A 21,040-nucleotide genomic window follows, 5' to 3' on the forward strand; every position below is an offset into this window, starting at 1 on the left:
AATAGTACACTGTTTCATTCAAGAATAAAACTCCACAATGTGCTTTTACTCAGCTCCTCAATAGAGCACACACTTAATCTCACTTTGTCAATGCATCAAAGTCACATCTGTGCTGTCACAGGGTAGCCTCCTCTACGAACAGCAGAAAAATGCTAGGGCTAGTGTCCTCATGAATATGTGGGTCTTCAATACAGAAGGAACAAGTTTTCAACCTCTCTGTTTGTGAAAGATAAAATTTGCACAGTACCCCATTCCCTCAAAACAAAGTTTCTACTGTGGAGATTGTTAACGAGATTATTTTTTGGTTTTGTTATCTGTCACGGTTATTATTCCATACACGTGTTCTCTTGCATGACTATGTTTTCTTTCTTTCTTGTTATCTTGAATGCACTGTGCATGTTTTGCACTTTGGCCATAGAGGAATGCTGTCTCATTCGGCTGTGTCCATGTATGGTTGAATGATTGTTAAACTTGATTTGATTTATAGATTTATTGGGTATGCACACAAGACAATGAATTTCAGGGTTGTATGTGGTGGCATACATGTAATTTGATAATAAATTTACTTTGAACTTTGTATAAATCTTTCACTTCATCTAATATATATACGTCAATCATTATTTTGCTTACAAAGATTTAGAAATATTTTATATCAGTGTTTTACTTCCTGTTCCACAGCCTCAGCGAGGATTCTTCAGTTTAACGTGTTGAGTTACCTTCCTCCTCCTACCTGACACTCCTCACAGAACCACGCAGAGGGCGGCGCATTTGGGAGGGTGCGAGAGGGGGAATTCCTCACAAACGATCCCGCGGACAGTTTCTGGGAATGGTCTGTGAGGAAAATGTCGAAAGCAGGTGGCAAAATTTTCAACCACGCTCAAGTTATTTGTCTCACACCCTCACATGCCCCGCACTGTTTACACCCAGGCTCCGCCTGACTCAGCCCGCTCCCGGATCCCCGCGAGGACCATCTCCTTTGGACTTGCCGCTTCCTGTTTTTGATTGCAATCGATAGAAGACCCGGGGAAAAGCGATCGATAACGACAGCAACTTGGGTTCATGGCCGTCATGAACGAGCAGCCTCCGTGCGCGCTAAGATCCTTGCATTCTGACGAAGCCAGCTTTGTGAAGTTTGTGAATCTGACCCAGCGCACTGCAAGACCTTGGTGGATCGATTTTAATGGACTCCCTCAAAAATATGATGACATTGCACCGGGAGGCATTTTGCATATGCGCACCTATCGCAGTAAGTGCAAACAAAGTACATATTTAAAACAGTAGGTCTTTATGCGAATCACATATCGGTGCTCCTGTGAGGCCGACAGACCTGTAGACTCAATTTCTTCCCTATCTGAAGCCTCTTGCATCCTGAAGTACAGTCCTTCAAGGGGCACTGCAATCGGCTGCATATTTACGGACAATACCCGAGGATATAAGGTGTTTATTTGAAATTTTGATTTGTGGAAAAGACCGGATTTATCCATAATAAAACGAGAAAATGAAGGAAACGGTCAGGGGACCAGTCTGTGGAAATATGTTTACCAGAACTGAGAAAGAGAGAAACAAGTTTTCAGTAGCAGAGAAGGTGGGATTTGGAGGGCAAGGACAGAAGGGAGCATTTCTGAGAGTGGAGACTAACCAAATTAATGTGACAGTAGATGAGAATCAGATCAATTTTTGTCTTTTTTTTAAAAAAAATGTTATTCATAGCAAGGCGGAGGGACACTCCCAGCAGGATAGATTTTATCATTGGAAAGAGAAAATAAAATGAACCTCAATCATAGATGACTGACAGAAATGGCCAGTTCTGATGCAGGGGGAAAAAGGGAAGAGTGAGTTACCTGAAGTTGGAGAAGTCCTGGAAGCTGCAAGTTGCTCAAGAGGAAGGAGAGATGCTGTTTTTCCAGTTTGTGTTAGGCCTCATGTGTCGGTGACAATAGGGAGGCTGGGGTAGGTGTGGGATGTAGGAATAATGTATTGGCAACAGAAACTTCAGCAACTGTGGACAGAGTGCAGGTGATCCACAAAGCAGGGGAATGGAGGGTCCTTGGTAAACAAGTCTCTCTGAAGACGGCAAAGTTCAAGTAAGTTTATTATAAGTAAGTAAGTTTATTATAAGTTTATAAATTATAAATTTATTATAAGTAAGTTTAGAACATTGAGGGGGGGATCTTATTGAAACGTATAAAATTCTAAAGGGATTGGACAGGCTAGATGCAGGAAGATTGTTTCCGATGTTGGGGAAGTCCAGAACGAGGGGTCACAGTTTAAGGATAAAGGGGAAGCCTTTTAGGACGGAGATGAGGAAAAACTTCTTCACACAAAGAAGTGGGATTCTCTGCCACAGGAAACAGTTGAGGCCAGTTCATTGGCTATATTTAAGAGGAAGTTAGATATGGCCCTTGTGGCTAAAGGGATCGGGGGTATGGAGAGAAAGCAGGTACAGGGTTCTGAGTTGGATGATCAGCCATGATCATACTGAATGGCGGTGCAGGCTCGAAGGGCCGAATGGCCTACTCCTGCACCTGTTTTCTATGTTTCTATGTTACCAAAGTACATAAAGTACATTAAGTTTTTCTGTCATTCATTCTTTGGGCATTTTCATCTGTTTCATGGATGTCTGCAAAGAGGAAGAATTTCAGGTTGTATAATGTATATATTCTTTGATATTAAATGAACCATTGAACTGTATATGTCACCATGTACTACATTTCATTTTCAGGCCAGACAGATAAGGCAAATGGGATACCTGCCTTAATTATCTAGGGCTTAGAATATAAGGCTCAAGGACAGCTTCTACTCTGTGGTTGAGAATCAGAATGAAGTTCAATATCACTGGCATATGTCATGAAATTTGTTTTTCTTCGCAGCAGTACATTGATTAAAAAAAACTATAAATTACAATAAGAAATATATGTCATTATATAAGTATCTGGAACTGCTTCGATGATGTTGACTGGAATGTCTTCTGTGATGAGGGTATCTCCGAGTTCGCGGATGGAGTCATGTGCTTAATCCAGAAGTGCATCGATGATGTTGTGCCCCAGAAGTCGGTCAGGGTCTTCTTGAACCAGAAACCCTGGATCAGCACTTACCATGCGACAGACAGCTTACGTTGCCAGCGATCAGCAGGACCTCACAAAAAGCAGAAATGATCTGCGCAAAGCTATCAAGGCTGTGAAACAGCAATACAAGGTCAAGATTGAGTCAAGATTCACAATGAATAGCACACGTAACTTGTGGCAAGGGTTGCATACCACTGCAGACTTCAAAGCCAAATGTTGTGGTGCTCCCAACTACGCAGCCTCTATCCCAGGTGAGCTCAATCACTTTTATGCTTGGTTCGATGTTGCTAACTCTGAGCCTCCGAGGAAAGCTACAACCTGCAACCTGGTCATCTCTGAGGCTGAGGTAGGCAAAGGTTTCCAATGAGCAGACAGTCGCAAGGCTGCAGGACCAGACGGCATTCCAGGGCGAGTGCTCAGGATGTGCACGGCACACCTGGCAGGTGTGTTTACAGACATTTTTAATCTCTCCCTCTCCCGGTGTAGAGTACCATCTTGCTTCAAATTATCCACCATTAACCATGTACCAAAAAAGACCAGGGTAACACGCCTAAATGACTGGCGTCCTGTCACACTCACCTCAATAACAAGCAAATGCTTTGAGAGGCTGGTCAAGGGTTACATCTACAGCATGCTACCACCCAGACTGGACCCCCTACAATTCACCTACCGACACAACCAATTGACAGATGACGCAATAGTCACTGCTCTACGTACTGTCCTTACACATCTGGAGAAGAAGGATGCTTATGTGAGAATGCTGTTCTTGGACTACAGTTCAGCATTAAACACCATAGTTCCATCCAGGCCCGACAAGAAGCTCAGGCCTCAGCCTTGACCCTGCCTTATGCAGCTGGATCTTGGATTTCCTGTCAGATTGCCGGCAGGTTGTAAGAGTGGGCTCCCTCACCTCCAACCCTCTGACTCTCAAAACAGGAGCCCCTCGGGGCTGTGTACTAAGTCCCCTCCTTTACTCTCTGTATACCCATGACTGTATCACCACCCACAGCTCCAATCTGATAAATAAATTTGCCAACAACACTACATTGATTAGCCTTATCTCAAACAATAACGAGGTGGCCTACAAGGAAGAAGTCATCTCTCTGACACAGTGGTGTCAAGAAAACAACCTCTCCCTCAATGTCACAAAAATGAAGGAGCTGGTTGTTGATTACAGGAGGAATGGAGATGGGCTAGCCCCCTGTGACATCAATGGTTCTGGAGTTGAGAGGATCAACAGCTATAAGTTCATCAGCATCCACATCTCCGAGGACCTCACATGGTCTGAACACACCAGCTATGTGGCACAACAGCGCCTCTTTCACCTCAGACAGTTGAAGTTTGGTATGGGCCCCCAAATCCAGGTAACTTTCTACAGGGGCACAATTGAGAGCATCCTGACTGGCTGCATCACTGCCTGGTATGGGAACTGTACCTCCCTTAATTGCAGGACTCTGCAGAGAGTTGTGTGGACAGTCCAGCGCCTCTGTAGATGTGAATTTCCCATGATTCAGGACATTTACAAAGACAGGTGTGTAAAATGGGCCCATATGATCATTGGGGACCCGAGTCACGTCAACCACAGTCTATTCCAGCTGTTACCACCTGGGAAATAGTACCGCAGCATAAAAGCCAGGACCAACAGGCTCTGGGACAGCTTCTTCCACCAGGCCATCAGACAGATTAACTCATGCTGATTTGAGTGTAATTTATGTTACATTGACTGTTATAAATTACTTTGATTGCACATTGCACACTTAGACGGAGGCGTAATGTAAAGATTTTTACTCCTTAAGTATGTGAAGGATGTAAGAAATGAAGTCAATTCAATTCAAGTAGTGCAAAAAATAGTGAGATTGTGTACCACCAGTTTGTTGTCCATTCAGAAATCTAAAGTTGGAGGCAAAGAAGCTATTCTTAAAACATTGAATGTGTGTCTCAGGCTCCTCTACCTCCTCCCTAATGGTAGCGATGAGAAGAGGGTGTGTCCTGGATGATGGGGGTACTTAATGATGAATGCCTCCTTTTTGAGACGTCATCTTTTGAAGGTGTACTGGATGCTGAAGAAGTTAGTACCCATGATGGAGCTGACTGAGTTCACAGCTCTCTGCAGCTTTTTCTGATCCTGTACATTTGTCGTCCCCCCCCTTCCCAATACCAGATGATGACACAATCAGTTAGAATGCTCTCCACGATGTAGCTGTAGAAATTTGCGAGAGTCTTTGGTGATGTACCAAGTTTCCTCAAACTCCTAACAAAATAGAGCCACGGTCACGCCTGTCTTTGTAATTGCAGCAATATGTTGGGCCCAGGATAGATTTTCAGAGATGTTGACACTGAGGAATGTGAAACTGCTCACCCTTTCCACCACTGATCCTCCGATCCTCAACCTGCCCTTCCTGAAGTCCACAATCAATTCCTTGGTCTTACTGACAAAGTTTTAAAACTATTGATTGCCCCTCTAGGTTTCTATCATAATAAGATGATCTCTTGATCTCACAATCTATCTCACTATGGTCTTGCACCTTACTGCCCGTCTGCACCCGACTTACTCTGGAACTATTACACTGTGTTCTGCATTTATTTCTTTTCCCATGGACTACCTCAATGTACTGATGTTTTGAAATAATCTGTAGAGGTGTCATAATAACCTGAGTTTTCACTGTACCTCAGTACACGTGACAACAATAAACCAATTACTAATTACCAGTAAGAGCAGGGAGGTTAAGGAACATCTTTATAAGCCATTGGTTGGGTCACTGCAAGAATATGCGTACAGTGTTGGTCACCTCACTACAAGGAGGAAAGGATGCAGTGGAGATTCACCAGGTTATTGTTTGGTTGGAGCATTTCAGAATCAGAATCAGATTTACTATTGCTGGCTTAGATTATGTGAAATATGTTGTTTTGTGGTGGCAGGCATAAAGTTGCTACAAATTACAAAAATAAATTTAATTAGTGCAAATAATAGGAATAATGAAGTAGAGCTCATGGATGCATGTACTATTCAGAACCCTGATGGTGAGTCACTTACAGTCAGAGACTGATTAGGCTGGGTTTGTTTTCTTAGAGAAGAGGAGGTTGATGGGGGATTTGATTGAAGTATACATAACTATGTAGGTATAGACAGGGTGGATAGTTGGAAACATTTCCCCAAAACAGAAGTGTCAAAACTAAAGTGCGTAAGTTAAGTCTAACAGTTGGGAAGAGTTTTAGGAAGGCTCTGGGGAAGAATTCTTTACAAAGAAGGTGGTTAAAATGTGGAGCAAACTGCCTCAATGGATGGTGGGATCCGGAATCCTCCCAACATTTAAGAACTAACTAGATGATCAGTTGAATTCCCAAGCTGTTGAAGGCTACAAGTCAATTGCTGAAGGCCAATTACTGATAAATGGGACTATTCTAGATGAGAACTTGGTCATGACCGTGGTGGACAGACAGGCCTGTTTCTCTGAGTCTGGTATTCTGTGGCTCCAGAATCAAATGAAAGCACTGGCATTCAACTTGAATCAAATGGAGATGATCAAAAGTAGTGACTGCGTTTTATGTCTATGGCTAGTGCAGCCTATCTGACTAGGAGAGAATTACAATTGTCAGACTCAACATATTGGCCTTTGTAGTGCTGTACTTACAGAGATTATGTGCAAGCACATCTGAGGTGGTCTTGTAAGTTCCAAAGGTATCAGCATTGCCTTGTTTCTGTGAGTACATTATCACCAGAAATAGTGCTGAAGTGAAAGTGTCATATAACAAATCTCAGGTTTGTATATGGTGACATATATACTTTGATAATAGATTTACTTTAAAGTTTGAAGTAAAGTGGATGCCTCTTGAATTGAAAATTAATCTTTTAAAGCACAATGATTTCATCTTAATGCTGGTAAGTGCTAGAAAGTGCATGTATATATCGATGCTGCCATAATAACAATGACTTACTCAGTGTCAGCAAGACCAAGGAGCTGATTATTGATTTCAAGAGGAGGAAACTAAAAGTCCATGAACCAATCCTCATTGGAGGAACAGAGGTGCAGAGGGTCAGCGGCATTAAATTCCTCGATGTTATCATATCAGAGGACCTGTCCTGGGCCCAGCATGTAAGTGCAATTACGAAGAAAGCACAGCAGTGTCTTTACTTCTTCAGGAGTTTGTGGAATAACATCTAAAACTTGGAAGTTTGTCATTAGGTGTGAAGTGGAGAGTATATCGACTGGCTGTGTCACAGTAAGTACTGGACACGATCCAGTCCATCAGAGGTAAAGCCCTCCCCACCAATGAGCACATCTTCTTGAAGCACTGTCGCAGGAAAGCAGCATCCATCATCAGGGACCCCCACCACCCAGGACACGCTCTCTTCTCACCACCGCCATCAGGAGGAAGGTACAGGAGCCTCAAGACACACACCAGCAGGTTCAGGTACAGTTGCTGTCCCTCAACCATCAGAATCTTGAACCAAAGTGGATAACTTCACTCAGCTTCACGTGCCCCATCACTGAACTGTTCCCACAACCAACGGACCAACTTCCAAGGGCTCTTCATGTCACGTCCTTGATATTTATTATTATTATTATTATTTCCTTTTTTTTTTCATTTGCACAGTTTGATGTCTTCTGCACTCTTGTTGAATGCCCAAGTTGGGCAGTCTTTCTTTCATTCTGTTATGGTTATTAAGTTATCATCCTATAGTTATATTGAGTATGCCCACAAGAAAATGAATCTCAGGGTTGTATATGGTGACATGTATGTACTTGGATCATAACTTTACTTTGAACATTGAACGTTTGTGAAGTTGATAGTGATGCCTGCGAGAAAGACTCATTGACAGTATGAGTTCCACACATGAAAAATTACCATGCAAGTCATGTGCATTAGGCAATGGTAGTGGAGAATGTTATTTCATTGGTAATGTTAGAAATTGACTTTTAAAGGCCAGCGGAATACAATGCAGAATAAAGTGAAACATTGTCATAAACAAGTTCAAATTTCTACTCAGATAAAATGGCAATGCACAGCTTCCAGGCTTTGGTTATTATTCAATTCTGTTGTCATTAGGAGGTCAAAGGAGGTGTAAGGTGCTCCTTCCCTTCGCTAGCCTGTAGGTCACCCTTGGACAAGGTGTAGCACCTGCTTAGCCCTATGATCAGTGTCACGTGAAGCCATGGGAGCAGGTGGTTGATGTTCGTATAAGCAGCTGGTGCATATCACAAGTCCTGGTTATTACGGCCACTGACACCAGGCAGACGATCTCTGAAGAGTATTGATAATGACTTGGGTTACCCATCTTGTAGAGACATTGCCCAGAAGAAGGCAATGGCCAACCAACTCTGTAGAATTTGTCAAGAACAAGCATGGTCATACATCATGATTGTCCACGTCGTACAGCATGGCACATGTGATAATCATGAATGTCATTAGATATCCTTCCAAAGCACATTATATATAGATAGTCATCTTTCCTACATTGAATTCAATTTTTTGCTGTTTTAAACTGATAACCAAATCCTGCTAATTTAAGATCTGATTCAGAAAGTGATAATGAATAATTTGACAAGACTGGGATCAAAGTTCAGATTTTGATAGGAGAACCACGCAAAGCATTGCCTTGCAGTGATCTGATATAGATGAGTTTTTGTCCTCTAAACTTTTCATTTGATAAAGATTGCTGTTAGTTGCAGAAAGAGCAATTTACACTCAGTGGTCACTTTATACGGTACACCTGCTCATTAATGCAGACATCTGATCAGCCAATCATGTCACGACAACTCAGTGCAGAAAAGCTTGCAGACATGGTCAAGAGGTTCAGTTGTTGTTCAGACCAAACATCAGAATGGGGAAGCAATGTGATCTAAGTGACTTTGGCCGTGGATCGATTGTAGGTGACAGATGGTGTTTGAGTATTTCAGAAATGCTGATCCCCTGAGGTTTTCATGCACAACAGTCTCTAGAGCAGGTGTTCCCTACTTTTTAAACATTTTTCTTTTGCTCAGCATAACAAAACCTTCAATTTCCAGATACACTTACATTTCTTCCCCTCACAGATATCAGGTATCAGAACACTTCCATCAAAACATAGACATCACCACAACATCCTATACAAAAGCCCTTTTAGTATAGCAGACGGGTTTATATCTATATACTGCAGCAAAGGTTGCCATGTTTTATGAAAACTATTTGTTTTTGAGTGTACCATACATGTCAAAAAGTCCAAAGGAATGTATTCCATGATTAATTTATGCCAACCAAAAAGTCCAGGGGCCTTATCGGATATGCAACAAAGTAAAATGTTCTTCCCGGCACAAAAAGTCAGGATGTTAAAAGGTTTTTTTCTGATGTGCATTAATAATACGACTGCTGGGTAAGCCTAAGAGAAGACACTGGGTCCAGTTCAAGATCCATCTTCAGAATCTTTTTCATTTCACCCAAAATATCACTCCAGTATGCCTGAAGTTTGGGACAAGTCCAAAATCAGTGGGTGAAAGTTCCAGTATTGACTTTACATATAGAACACATTGGAGAAACCCCCGTCTTAAATTTCAAGAGACGATCTGGAGTCAGATGGGCTCTATGCAGAATTTTGAGTTGCAATGCTTTAGTTCTATTACAAACTGATATCTTCTTTGCATTATCACAGATGTCTTCCCATGTTTCAGCTGTAATTTCTACTCCCAGCTCTTCCTCCCAGACCCTTCCCAGCTGCTCAGCCTCTCCACAAGAACATTCACTCAGGATGCTGTAAAAAGTACTAATGGAGACTTCACCCTCAGTATGAAACACCCTCTTTTCTATGTCAGAACTATGGAAATCAGTTAACAATGATCCAACTTTTTTTTAATGCCGGGGATCGATACCATTAAGCAAGTGGTCTGTGGACCCCGGGTTGGGGAGTCCTGCTCTGGAGCTTGCAGAGAATTCTGCACAAAACAAAACAATCCTGTGAGCATCAGTTCTGTGAACAAAAATGCCTCAGTAATAAGAGAGATCAGAGCAGAATGACCGGACTGGTTCAAGCTGACAGGAAGGCGACAGTAACACTAGGTTTCACTTCTGTACCTAATAAAGTGGCCAGTGAGTGAACTTGAGTGCCAGCAGTTATCCATGTCAGTGATTTTGCTTTTGATCAGAATCAGAATCAGACTTTAATCGCCAAGTACCTGTGCACATACAAGGAATTTACTTCCGGCCTATTTCCTACAGAGAGTAGTTCAACAAGGGATAAATACAAACATGCAGCTGAATTTTTTTAAATAAGCACATGCAGGAAGTTTTTTTAGAAGCAGATTTACTCTTTTCAAACCAAAATCAGCTTCATAAACTATAAAAGTTCTGAATGAAAGGTCTTTAAATTTAACTCTGTTTCACATCCCATCCTGGTGAGTATTTTCAACACTTCCTGCTTTTATTTAACAAACATGTAACTGTTGGCCTGTAACAAATTACACAGCACCAGGAGCCTCAGACAACGCTGTAGTGTCACTAATGGAACAAAATGATGGTGCGCTTGTAGCCAGTATCCATGAAGTAACAGTGGGTTTTATGTGAATTGTTGGTAGCTGTCAACACATTCCATTATCTGACGCCTGATTCTTTTATTTCAGCTCATCCTTGGGTTTTTCGAGATGCAAACACTGGGGATAAATTGCTTATAAATAAAGATGAAATTTATTTTCCAACATCTGCACTATATGATGGAAACAACCCCGCTTATCTTCCTGTTTACATCACACTTCCAGGCAAGTATAACATGTGTGGCTTTCAACTGCAGTAAACTCACAAACACAAAACATAATGTCTCTAGCATCAGATCTGTAATTAGATCTTAATCCTCTCACTCAACTACAAAGGCTTCTGAATTTTCAGGATGTCTTGCTTCATAGCTAAACATTAATATTTCAGTAAATTTGTAAAAATGACTTTCTCATGTCATTAGCAGTTTTGACAGAATGTCATTAATTAAGTCAAGTCACTTTTAATTGTTATTTTGACCATAACTGCTGGTACTGTACATAGTAAAAATGAGACAACGTTTTTTCAGGACCATGGTATTACATGACACAATACAAAACCTAGACTGAACTACGTAAAAAACAACAGAGAAAAAAACTACACTAGACTACAAACCTACCCAGGACTGCATAAAGTGCACAAAACAGTGCAGGCATTACAATAAATAATAAATGAGACAATAGGGCAGTAAGGTGTCAGTCCAGGCTCTGGGTATGGAGGAGTCTGATAGCCTGGGGGAAGAAACTGTTACATAGTCTGGTCGTGAGAGCCCGAATGCTTTGGTGCCTTTTCCCAGACAGCAGGAGGGAGAAGAGTTTGTATGAGGGATGCGTGGGGTCCTTCGTAAAGCTGTTTACTTTGCGGATGCAGTGTGTGGTGTAAATGTCCATAATGGCGGGAAGAGAGACCCCGATGATCTTCTCAGCTGACCTCACTATCCGCTGCAGGGTCTTGCGATCCGAGATGGTGCAATTTCTGAACCAGGCAGTGATGCAGCTGCTCAGGATACTCTCAATACAACCCCTGTAGAATGTGATGAGGATGGGGGCTGGGAGATGGACTTTCCTCAGCCTTCGCAGAAAGTAGAGATGCTGCTGGGCTTTCTTTGCTATGGAGCTGGTGTTGAGGGACCAGGTGAGATTCTCCGCCAGGTGAACACCAAAAAAATTAACATTTTTTTCAAAGATTGTTTTAAAATATTTGACCATATAGGTACAAATATCTCATTGCTGGTGATCATCCAGATTGAACCATACAGACAGTAGTATAACAGACTATAATCGGTTATCTGGTCTTATCCTGTGACGCTAGTCCGGGGATTAGAGTGACTTCAATGCTTTGATCAGGGAAGGGACAAACGGATAGAATCTGAACCTAGTTACTGTTGAATGACATACACACTTTTTATTCAGTAAATCTGTTTGTTAACCAGCTAATCATGTGGTAACAACTTAATGCATAGAAGCACGCTGACATGGTCAAGAGGTTCATTTGCTCAGACCAAACATCAGAGTGAGGAAGAAATGTAATCTAAGTGACTTTGACTTTCATGGAGTGATTGTTGGTTCCAGACGGGGTGGCTTGATTAACTCAGAAACTGCTGATCTCCTGAGGTTTTCACACGCAACAGTCTCCAGAGTTTACAGAGATGGTGAAAAAAAAACAGAAGAACTTCCAGATCTGTGAACAAAGATGCCTTGTTAATGAGAGAGGTCAGAGGAGAATGGCCAGCCCTTTTCGATCTGCCAGTAGTGTGCAGAAGAGTAACTCTGAATGTAAAATACTTTGAAGCTTAAAGTGTTTGGGCTTCTGGGCTAAGTGTTAAAGTCTTCTAGGCTAAGGCAGCAGAAGACCACAAACATACACTCGATGGTGCAGGAGGTAACTAATAAAGAGGCCACTGAGAGAATACGAGTATTCTATCATTAAAAATCCCCATGCTGGAAAATAGCCATCAAATTCGTAGATACAGAACAAAAATAATTTTTTAATTACAATTTAATAATTCCAAAAGGCCTGTTTCTATGGTTCTATAAGTGTGAAGGGGGAAAATTTTAAAGGGAACATTGGGGGGGGGGCTGCTTCTTCACACAGAGAGTGGTAAGAGTGTGGAATGAGCTGCCAGATGAAGTAGTAAATGCAGGCTCACTTTTAACATTTGAGAAAAACTTGGACAGGTACATGGATGAGAGGGGTATGGAGGGATATGGTCCAGGTACAGGTCAGAGGGATTAGGCAGAAAAATGGTTCGGCACAGCCAAGAAGGGCCAAAGGGCCTGTTTCTGTGCTGTAATGTTCTAGGGTTCTATGGTTCTAAACTAGTCCATTCTAGCTGCACAGTTTGGACCAAGATTGCTCACTACCAGTGAAATAGCATTGCCAATCCCAAATCTATCAGCACGTCATCCCAAAAGCATGGACATCCAGCCAACATCTCAAGGGATTTTTACTATTAAACTTTTGGGTTACAGCACCATCTGGGTAGTAAACGGGCAATATTCAGGACACTGGCAGGAGCAGTTATGCCTGCACTCTTTTGAATCTGTGTTTTATATTCCACACTTTTTGCTCTTTATTTTTGTTGCTGTATGCACGATTTTGTTTGCATGTAGGGGGTGGGCTGATGTTGATGTTTCTTTAAATGAGTTCCATGGTTTTCTTTCTTTCGTGGCTGGCTGTGGGGAAGACGAATCTCAGGGTTGTGTACTGCATATGAACTTAGTATCTTTGAATGTGTAATGAAGTATTTCCAACAGGTGTAGATTCATAGTAAGCTCAATGATATTATTAATTTTCTTTGACTCAGATGTATTAATTAGGGATATAATTTCTATGGAGTTAACAAATTACATGATATATATTGGTGATGCTAAATCTGATTCTGGTTCTGAGATGGTCCCAAGTATAGTCCTGGGGAGGATTGGCAGGAATGTAACAGAAATGGTACAAATTGTAGGATGCACAAAAATCCAATGAAAAGGAAAATTCTTTTCATACAACCTGTCTATTTATTTGGAAAGAATCCTGCTCAGCAGTGGAATCTAGTCACCAACTGATATTCTGCAAAATAATAATTTTGGAAATAATTCAGAATATGTATAGTGTAGGTGGTTGATGGCTGGGTTGAGCTGTTCTCCGATCTTGGCAATTTACTTGCAAATGTTCTGTCACCGTACGAGGAGACACTGTCGTAGGGTGACAAAACTTCTGGAAGTAAATTGCCAAGATTGGATAGCAACTCAACCCAATAATAAATTTCTTGATATGTCCTAATTTAATATAAATTGTGATTTGAATTGAGACCAAAAACATTGTTATATTTATCTCTTTAAAACACTTACTGTAAATATCCACTATTTTCACTGTTTAGCTCATCTGTCGGTTAAGTTAACTTCGTTGTTGGACACGTTTTTAATTTGCTATGCATGAAGTCTTACTGAAGTTAGTTGTCAAAACATTGCAAATCTGTTCCTTTCATACCTGTGTGAATAATAAACTCTTTTCTTTACAGTGTATTCACTGAAGGATTGGTGTTTGCAATTTGTTCGCAAACACGTGAAGTCGGAGGACTACACAAAGTTGAAAATACCATGTCCATTGCAAACTGATCTTCAAAATCCTCCACATCTGCAAAAGGAAATTGAAGACCTGAGCACTCGCTACAGAAACAGCTAACAATTTAAAAACTGCTACTGTGCCATTTCTTGCATTTCGACCTTGTTTTACATTGTTAATGTATGACTTAACTTTTTCCACTTCACTTATATTCCTATGTTTTTACCAGCTTGACAAATGGTTTAATGGGACACGTAAAGGAAAATTTTTCAATCTTTAGTTACAAAATTAGGGATTTATTGGTGGAGGAGATGCTAATTTTATTCTGCAACTATAAACTAGATAGATCTTATGTATTTCTAATGAGGATAAAAATAGCTTGTTTATAGAACAGGCTATTTGTCTTTCATTTAAGATTAAATAATATTTCCCTGTCCATAAGTAATGGTTGGAACCGGAACGGAATAACAATGAACACTCTCATGCTCTGCTTCGTAGTCGATAAATTATTAAGTGCAATTTAAAAATCAATGCACTGTCCATTGGCTCAAATAATTCTAATCTTTCAAGTGAAGAGTTAAGAGTTATTTTCCATCTCTTTGGCTCTGTGTTCTCTCTACTGGGAGTAATAAAGTGCATCCAAAGTATATTAGGCCAAGTCATTAGAGCATCTGGACTACTGTTGAAGAACAGCAGCTTGAAAAGCTTAAGACCCAAAGAACAAATGGGAGTCCACGTGAATGGTGCAGTTTGATTAATGGTGTCGCATTTGTTGTCCTTCCTCGGGCTGATCTGGCAGTCGCATGCAGAAGCCCCATTGTTAATTACTTTGCTTTCCTCTGAAAAGGAGACCATTTTGATTGAGGCAGATGGAAGTGAAGTGAGAGGTTCAGAAATGTACTTCTGCAGTTACGTTGCCTGTCCTCGCTCTGACCTAGGTATCTCAGAAATTGTGGAAGTTGATGTGAGCATATATAGGACCAACAAGACATGTGCTGCCCCATTTTCCTTTAAATACAACTTAAAAAAATAAGAATTTTCTGGAATCAAAGAGGAAAACTATATTGAGATATTTTGGGGGGCATATATTACTACTTGATCTTTATCTCACAAGGTACTGAATGTGTAAAGCAATCGTTTTATTGTTTCTTCTTGATTTACTTCTTCAGTACTTCATTAGAACCAGTTGTTAAATGTAAATTTGATTGTCTTTGTTATATCTGCCTCTTTTGTTATTTCTGAAAATGTATACTACCTAGTTTTTGAAACTGCCAAAACTTAAAAAAAACAGAAAATGCAAGATACACTCAGCACCTCAGGCTGCTGTAATGGAAAGAAAAAACAAGTTAATGCTTCAGATCTGTGAAAAGGTTAGTTTTACGTTACGTGGGGGGGGGGGGGGGTAGGCTATATGACTAATAGATCAACGAAGATGGTTAGAGGGAACATTTTAGATCAAATATCTTCTGTTTAGACTGGGAAGACAAGTTAGACTTAAGAGGTTAAGTGAATGAGGGAAGGGTAGTAATCAAAACACAAGAAAGTCTGCAGATGCTGGAAATCCAAAGCAATACACACAAAATGCTGGAGGAACTCAGCAGGCCAGGCACCATCTATGGAAAACAGCAAACTGTTGAGTTTTTGGGCTGAGACCCGTCATCAGGACTCAACTACTTATGTCTAATCAGGTGAGATCAGGGTTGACATAAGGAGGACAATGAGACAGAGGGAAGGGGGACAGAGGAAGTGAGGATTGGGGAGAATAAACCAAATGACATCTAAGATCTGTGAAATGCATTTGAGCCCTGTACGTGTTATTAGTTCTGTTTCTTTTCCTTCAGATGCTGCCTGACCAGTTGAGCATTTTTGGCTGTTTCTGTTTTTATATCAGATCTCTAACTTTTGCAGTTTTTTAAAATTTAAATTTATTATTGAAAGTGCTACTTTGGGTGTTTTTAAATCTTGGACAGTGTTTCCTGGGCGTCAATAAAATGTTATTTATCATTCAACGAGTTCAATGGAAACTTGATTTATTATCTCTTATGTTCTCTGCATGAGCAGGTGCATTGGCATGTGAAACAGCATAGGAATGGGGCATTCTAGCTCCTCATATTAAATACATCTTTAGATTTTTACCTATCTACATTCTTTATGTGATCACTTTTATCTGGGTTTTATGCACAGAACCAAATTATAGTATAAAATTACTATTCTCTCCCATCCACCCATCTACAGTAAAACATACTTAATGTAGCCATATGTGCAATACAAGCTTTAAACAAAATTACTGAGGAGTTACTAGGACACAGGACCAAAAGTCTTGTGAAGATATAGATTTTAAGATGCTTTCAAAGGTAGAGGGACCGAGAAATTTGGGGACAGAGTCCCAGAAATGCATTAGTGTAAAGATCAGTAGATTCTGATTTGACTAACAAGGTATAATGAGCAAACTAATTATGAAATTTGAAGCACATCAACCCAGCATAAAAAAACAATTACAAACTTGAATACATCTTGGGCTTTATTTGGTTACATAATGGTGGTGGCTCTGCTGTTTAATACTGAAAATACTGAATCTTTCCGTCCATTATACTGCAGGCCTCCAACAATATGGAGGATGTTTAGAAACGTAAATTGTCTACAGTGGCTTGTGGCTTGTCTAGTAGTCAAAGCTCTGTGGCAAACACCTGGTGTACTGAAATAATATCAGGAACAGCCCTCCTTGTCTAGAATTGGCTGATGAATATCTGTGAATATTCCAGTGTGTTGCAAAAAAATAAACTTCAGAGTGATGAAGTGGGATTCACAGTATTTATGGTGTTTTACGCAAATTTTATCACCACTGATTTATTATTTGATCTATTCCAATCTCGGGAGATGGGATTTAACCTGAAACAGTCGTTGTTGAGTAAATGGACTGAAAACTCACACTTTTTCCTAAAACACAATTTATTTACTTGTGCACGAGCATGGCCCCTGTCACCACGCTGTTTATTTATTGAGATGCAGTGTGGATGAGGCTCTCCTAGCTTTAGAGCCACACCACCCAACAATCCCACAATTTAATCCAAGCTTAATTCACAGGACCAATTTACCTACCAACCCGTATGTCTTTGGACAGTGGAAAGAGTCCGGAGGAAACCCACATGGACACGGGGAGAACGTATACACTCCTTACAGGCAGTGGTAGGAGTTGAACCTATCTCACCTGTACACTAAAGCATTGCGCTTTACACTACCACGCTTCTGAACAGAGGAATACCATTTTTATACAGAACTGACAAGCAGTTATGGATAATGGCCGATTGGTAACCTTGTGTATGTTCAAAATCCTTATTTGGAAGATAAATCCCCATTCACAATACAGGTGTTAAAAGTCAATAGAAACTACAAGCTAACAACCAATCATACTTTAAAGTTAGTAAAGTAATTGTCCCCTAATTGATGCATGTGCCTGTGTTCTTCAATTACATCCTCATCTTGTCTCCGCGTGCCAAATGGCTCCAGTCCTTTGCTGTGCAAAGGGAAGATGTGGTCTTCAAAGACTTCACTTGACTGGCCATTATCTTAACCCTTACCTTGCTGCAACTTCCACAGAATCTTCCTACTCTGTAAAGCTCAGCTGTCAGGAAGTTATTCTTGCTCAGAATCACCAATTTACCACGCCGATTGGCTGCCACTGTATTGGAGTCAACAGGAACAGATGTCGAAGTTGGAATATGTTGCATAACCTGTATCATATTACACATTCAGCACTAGTGAACAAAGACAATTTTCACTTTGAATACCTCATTAAGTGACGCATTTACCCGGTAAACATTAAAACAGGAGCCCAATTCCCGTAATAATTGATAGTGAACTCATTATCAGAGGTGATTCACAGGTAAGTTAGCAAACAAATTTTGACAGAGACTGGGAAATAAAAAATATGATAACCGAAGAAGTTGGTTTAAGGGTTTTTTAAAGAATAAAAGAGAGATGACAACGTGGAGAGATTTAAGAAAGGGATTCTAAACCAGTAGACCTTTGCATTTTAAGATAGAATAGCCAAAATCAGGAATGCTGAAGAGACGAGATTTAAAGGAACGTGGATTGAACAGAGGTTGGAGAGTGAGGCTGGAGAATAAACAAAAATGAGAACTTGGTACAAAAATCAATCCATTGTCTAGTTGGGAGGCTACGGTTGAGAAATGGGGCAGTGTTGGAGAAGCAGGCAAGAGGACTTTGTAAACACGAAAGATTCTTCAGGTGCTGGAAATCCAGAGGAACACATACAAAATGTTGAAGGAACTCAACAGCTCACATTGCATCTATGGGAAAGAATAAACAGTGGAAGTTCCCAGGTCAAGACCCTTCTTCAGGACTGGAAAGGAAGGGTGAAGGCACCAGAATAAAGAAGTGGGGGTGGGGTGGGGAAGGAGGACTAGCTAGAGGGATAGGTGAAGCCAGGTGGATGGGAAAGGTAAAAGGCTGGAGAAGAGGGAATGCGATAGGAGGGGAGAGTGGACCATGGGAGAAAGGGAAGCAGGAGGGCACCAGGGGGAGGTGATAGGGATTAGTTAGAAGGTAGAGGATTTTGTGAAAGTCAGTACAAGACCAGTTGGGGTTTAGGTACATTTACTGGGACACAATTATTGGCTAGTACCATCACGGTAGCTTCCTAAAATGTTGCTACAAGTCCTTTTACATCCACCCAGTGGTAGTGCAGGCAGAAATTTGTTTCAACAGCTGACCCTCCAAAATAAAAATGCCAGCACTTCCAACACTGGAGAATTTCCACGGCAGGGCCTAGAAATTTCAGTCCAAAATGTAGTCTTCACCTGATGTGGAATGTGAGCTCCGGGACCTGACTCAGAACAGACAGAAAGGGGACAGGAAGCTACCAGGTGTAAACAAGGCGGGAATGAAGTTTCAGCACAAGGGATTGGGCAGATGCTGGAAATCCAGAGAAACATACACAAAATGCTGGAGGACTTCAGTAGGGCAGGCAGCATCTATGGAGAGGAATGAACGGTCGACATTTTGGGCTGAGACCCCTTATCAAATCCTGATGAAGGGTCTCGGCCCGAAACATTGACTGTTTATTTCTCTCCATGGAAGGATGATGCTTTCAACAGGAAATGGATGGAGTTAAACACTGCTGGAGGTGGTGCAGAAATATGGCCCACAAGGTGACACAGGATCAAATATGATTCCATTGTTCCAATGGTCTAGAAAAGAGCTTGAGAGAGTCTGGCGAGGAATAACATAATGTCAAAGCAATACCTCTGGAGACCAGCAAAAATGTAAGCATGGTCTTGTACTTTCACAAAGTCCTCTATCCTCTAGCTAGTCCCTATCACCTCCCCCTGTTGCCCCTCCTTCTTCCCTTTCACCTATAGTCCACTTTGCTCTCCTATGAGATTCCTTCTTCACCAGCTCTTTAACTGTAGTAGATTCTTAAAGTAGTCCCAAATTTTCTCTTGGAGGCACCTGGAAAAGCTGAATGTGCAGCAGAACAGATATTGGACAAGTTTTGTAACAGGTACGAAACCACAATTATTCTGAGATTTTAATCTTTCATGTCTAAATAGGGAAAAGAATCTTACATTAAAATTGTAAACAGCAGTGTTTATTGTCACATCATACAATAGGAATAGACAGGACAATAATTGTGATAAATTTAAGAATGTCCATTCATAATTTTTGGTTTGCCATTAATTGTCCATTAATATTATATGGCAGTGGCTTTAAAATTGGTTTGTCTTCCAGAAAACGGATTTAATCCAACAATAGCTTGGAATTTGACCTTTTTTTAATAAGTGTTATTTACAAGTAGTAGGTTTTGTAACACTGCACATGATATAAAGTGTCTTCAAACATCTTAATTTAAGCATAAATTATAACAAAATAGTAATCACTAAATGCCTCTGACATGTTCACTCCTTCCTGGCCCTGTTCAGTTTGCCATTTCCTGAACTATGTGCACTTTTGCTCATGTGGGGAAAATGGACTGTTGGGGTCCGCTCAGTTGGGCCGTATAAACCTAAATTTCTTGCCGCTGCCGATCTCCGGGGTGGTTTGACGTTGGGAAATGGGCTAAATGTCTGAGACTTCACAGTGCTAATCCTGTGAGTTGAATCTGAAACCCCTTTGTCAGAATCTGAAGAATCGGAAGACCACCTTTGACTTGGTGAAGGACTGGGGGGCTTCGCGGCAGTTGTGTCAGTTGGGCTTAAATCCAGCAACTTTAGCTGATGCTGAATCTCAGTCACATTGTCATTATTATCCCTGTAAACTGGCGTGGAAGTCTCCCCATCTCCTTGTGACAATACTCGGTCTTCAACACCCTTAGCGTCAGCGTCTGCACTTTCTGCGGAGCTGAGGGATGACTCTTCAACTGATTTTGTGTTTTTCTCCTTTATGACCGGGCCCTGTTCCTCCATTAGCCCTATGGTGTCACCGTAGTTCAGCTGGTTCCTGGTCCGTGCAAGGTTTTTTCGATGCACACGGACATGCGTGCGCCACGGCGAGTTTAGCTTTGACTTTGTATCATCGTGTGGGGCCTTTGACGCGGCCACATGAAGGACAGCATTCCTTGTGATCCTGTTAGTGACTTGCAGTTTCTTCCCAAGAAGTAAGTGATTCATCATTGGGGTTTCATTGGTTGCTGAAGGCAGAATAGTGCCGGCAGATCCTTCACCTATGAAATATACAATAAAGATTTAAAAAAGCAGCTTAATAATGACAGAGACAGTCACAGCCTCTTTCCATGGACCACATTTCTTCCAAAGCATTCAGAATATTCAGAGTTGAGACACAAAGTTCATATTGAACAACAATTTTTAAAAATCATGGCAATAAATTACTGTGTGATTTTGGTGTAACCTAACAAGTTTTGGGTGAGCCTTGACTGCATATTGTTTCACGTTAGCCTAGAT

General features: G+C 41.0%; 2 protein-coding genes across 7 annotated transcripts in view; one reads left to right on the forward strand and one right to left on the reverse strand.

Annotated features, from left to right (window-relative positions):
* Positions 1-761: 761 nt before the first annotated feature.
* vhll (von Hippel-Lindau tumor suppressor like) lies at positions 762-16,129 on the forward strand. The gene is made up of 3 exons (XM_073059594.1): positions 762-1,246; positions 10,658-10,792; positions 14,077-16,129. The coding sequence occupies exons 1-3, from the start codon at positions 1,060-1,062 to the stop codon at positions 14,238-14,240; spliced, it is 486 nt and encodes a 161-aa protein (XP_072915695.1). The 5' UTR covers positions 762-1,059; the 3' UTR covers positions 14,241-16,129.
* A 3,580-nt stretch (positions 16,130-19,709) lies between these two features.
* tbc1d30 (TBC1 domain family, member 30) overlaps positions 19,710-21,040 on the reverse strand; it is a 68,596-nt gene continuing 67,265 nt past the window's right edge. For all 6 annotated transcript variants that reach the window (XM_073059595.1, XM_073059596.1, XM_073059598.1 and 3 more), the window contains one exon: positions 19,710-20,802. In XM_073059595.1, coding sequence (XP_072915696.1) covers positions 20,039-20,802 — 764 coding nt within the window. In that variant the 3' untranslated portion in view covers positions 19,710-20,038. The remainder of the gene's footprint in view (positions 20,803-21,040) is intronic.

This window comes from Hemitrygon akajei, chromosome 10 (assembly GCF_048418815.1).
Source record: "Hemitrygon akajei chromosome 10, sHemAka1.3, whole genome shotgun sequence".
Classification (NCBI taxonomy): domain Eukaryota; kingdom Metazoa; phylum Chordata; class Chondrichthyes; order Myliobatiformes; family Dasyatidae; genus Hemitrygon; species Hemitrygon akajei.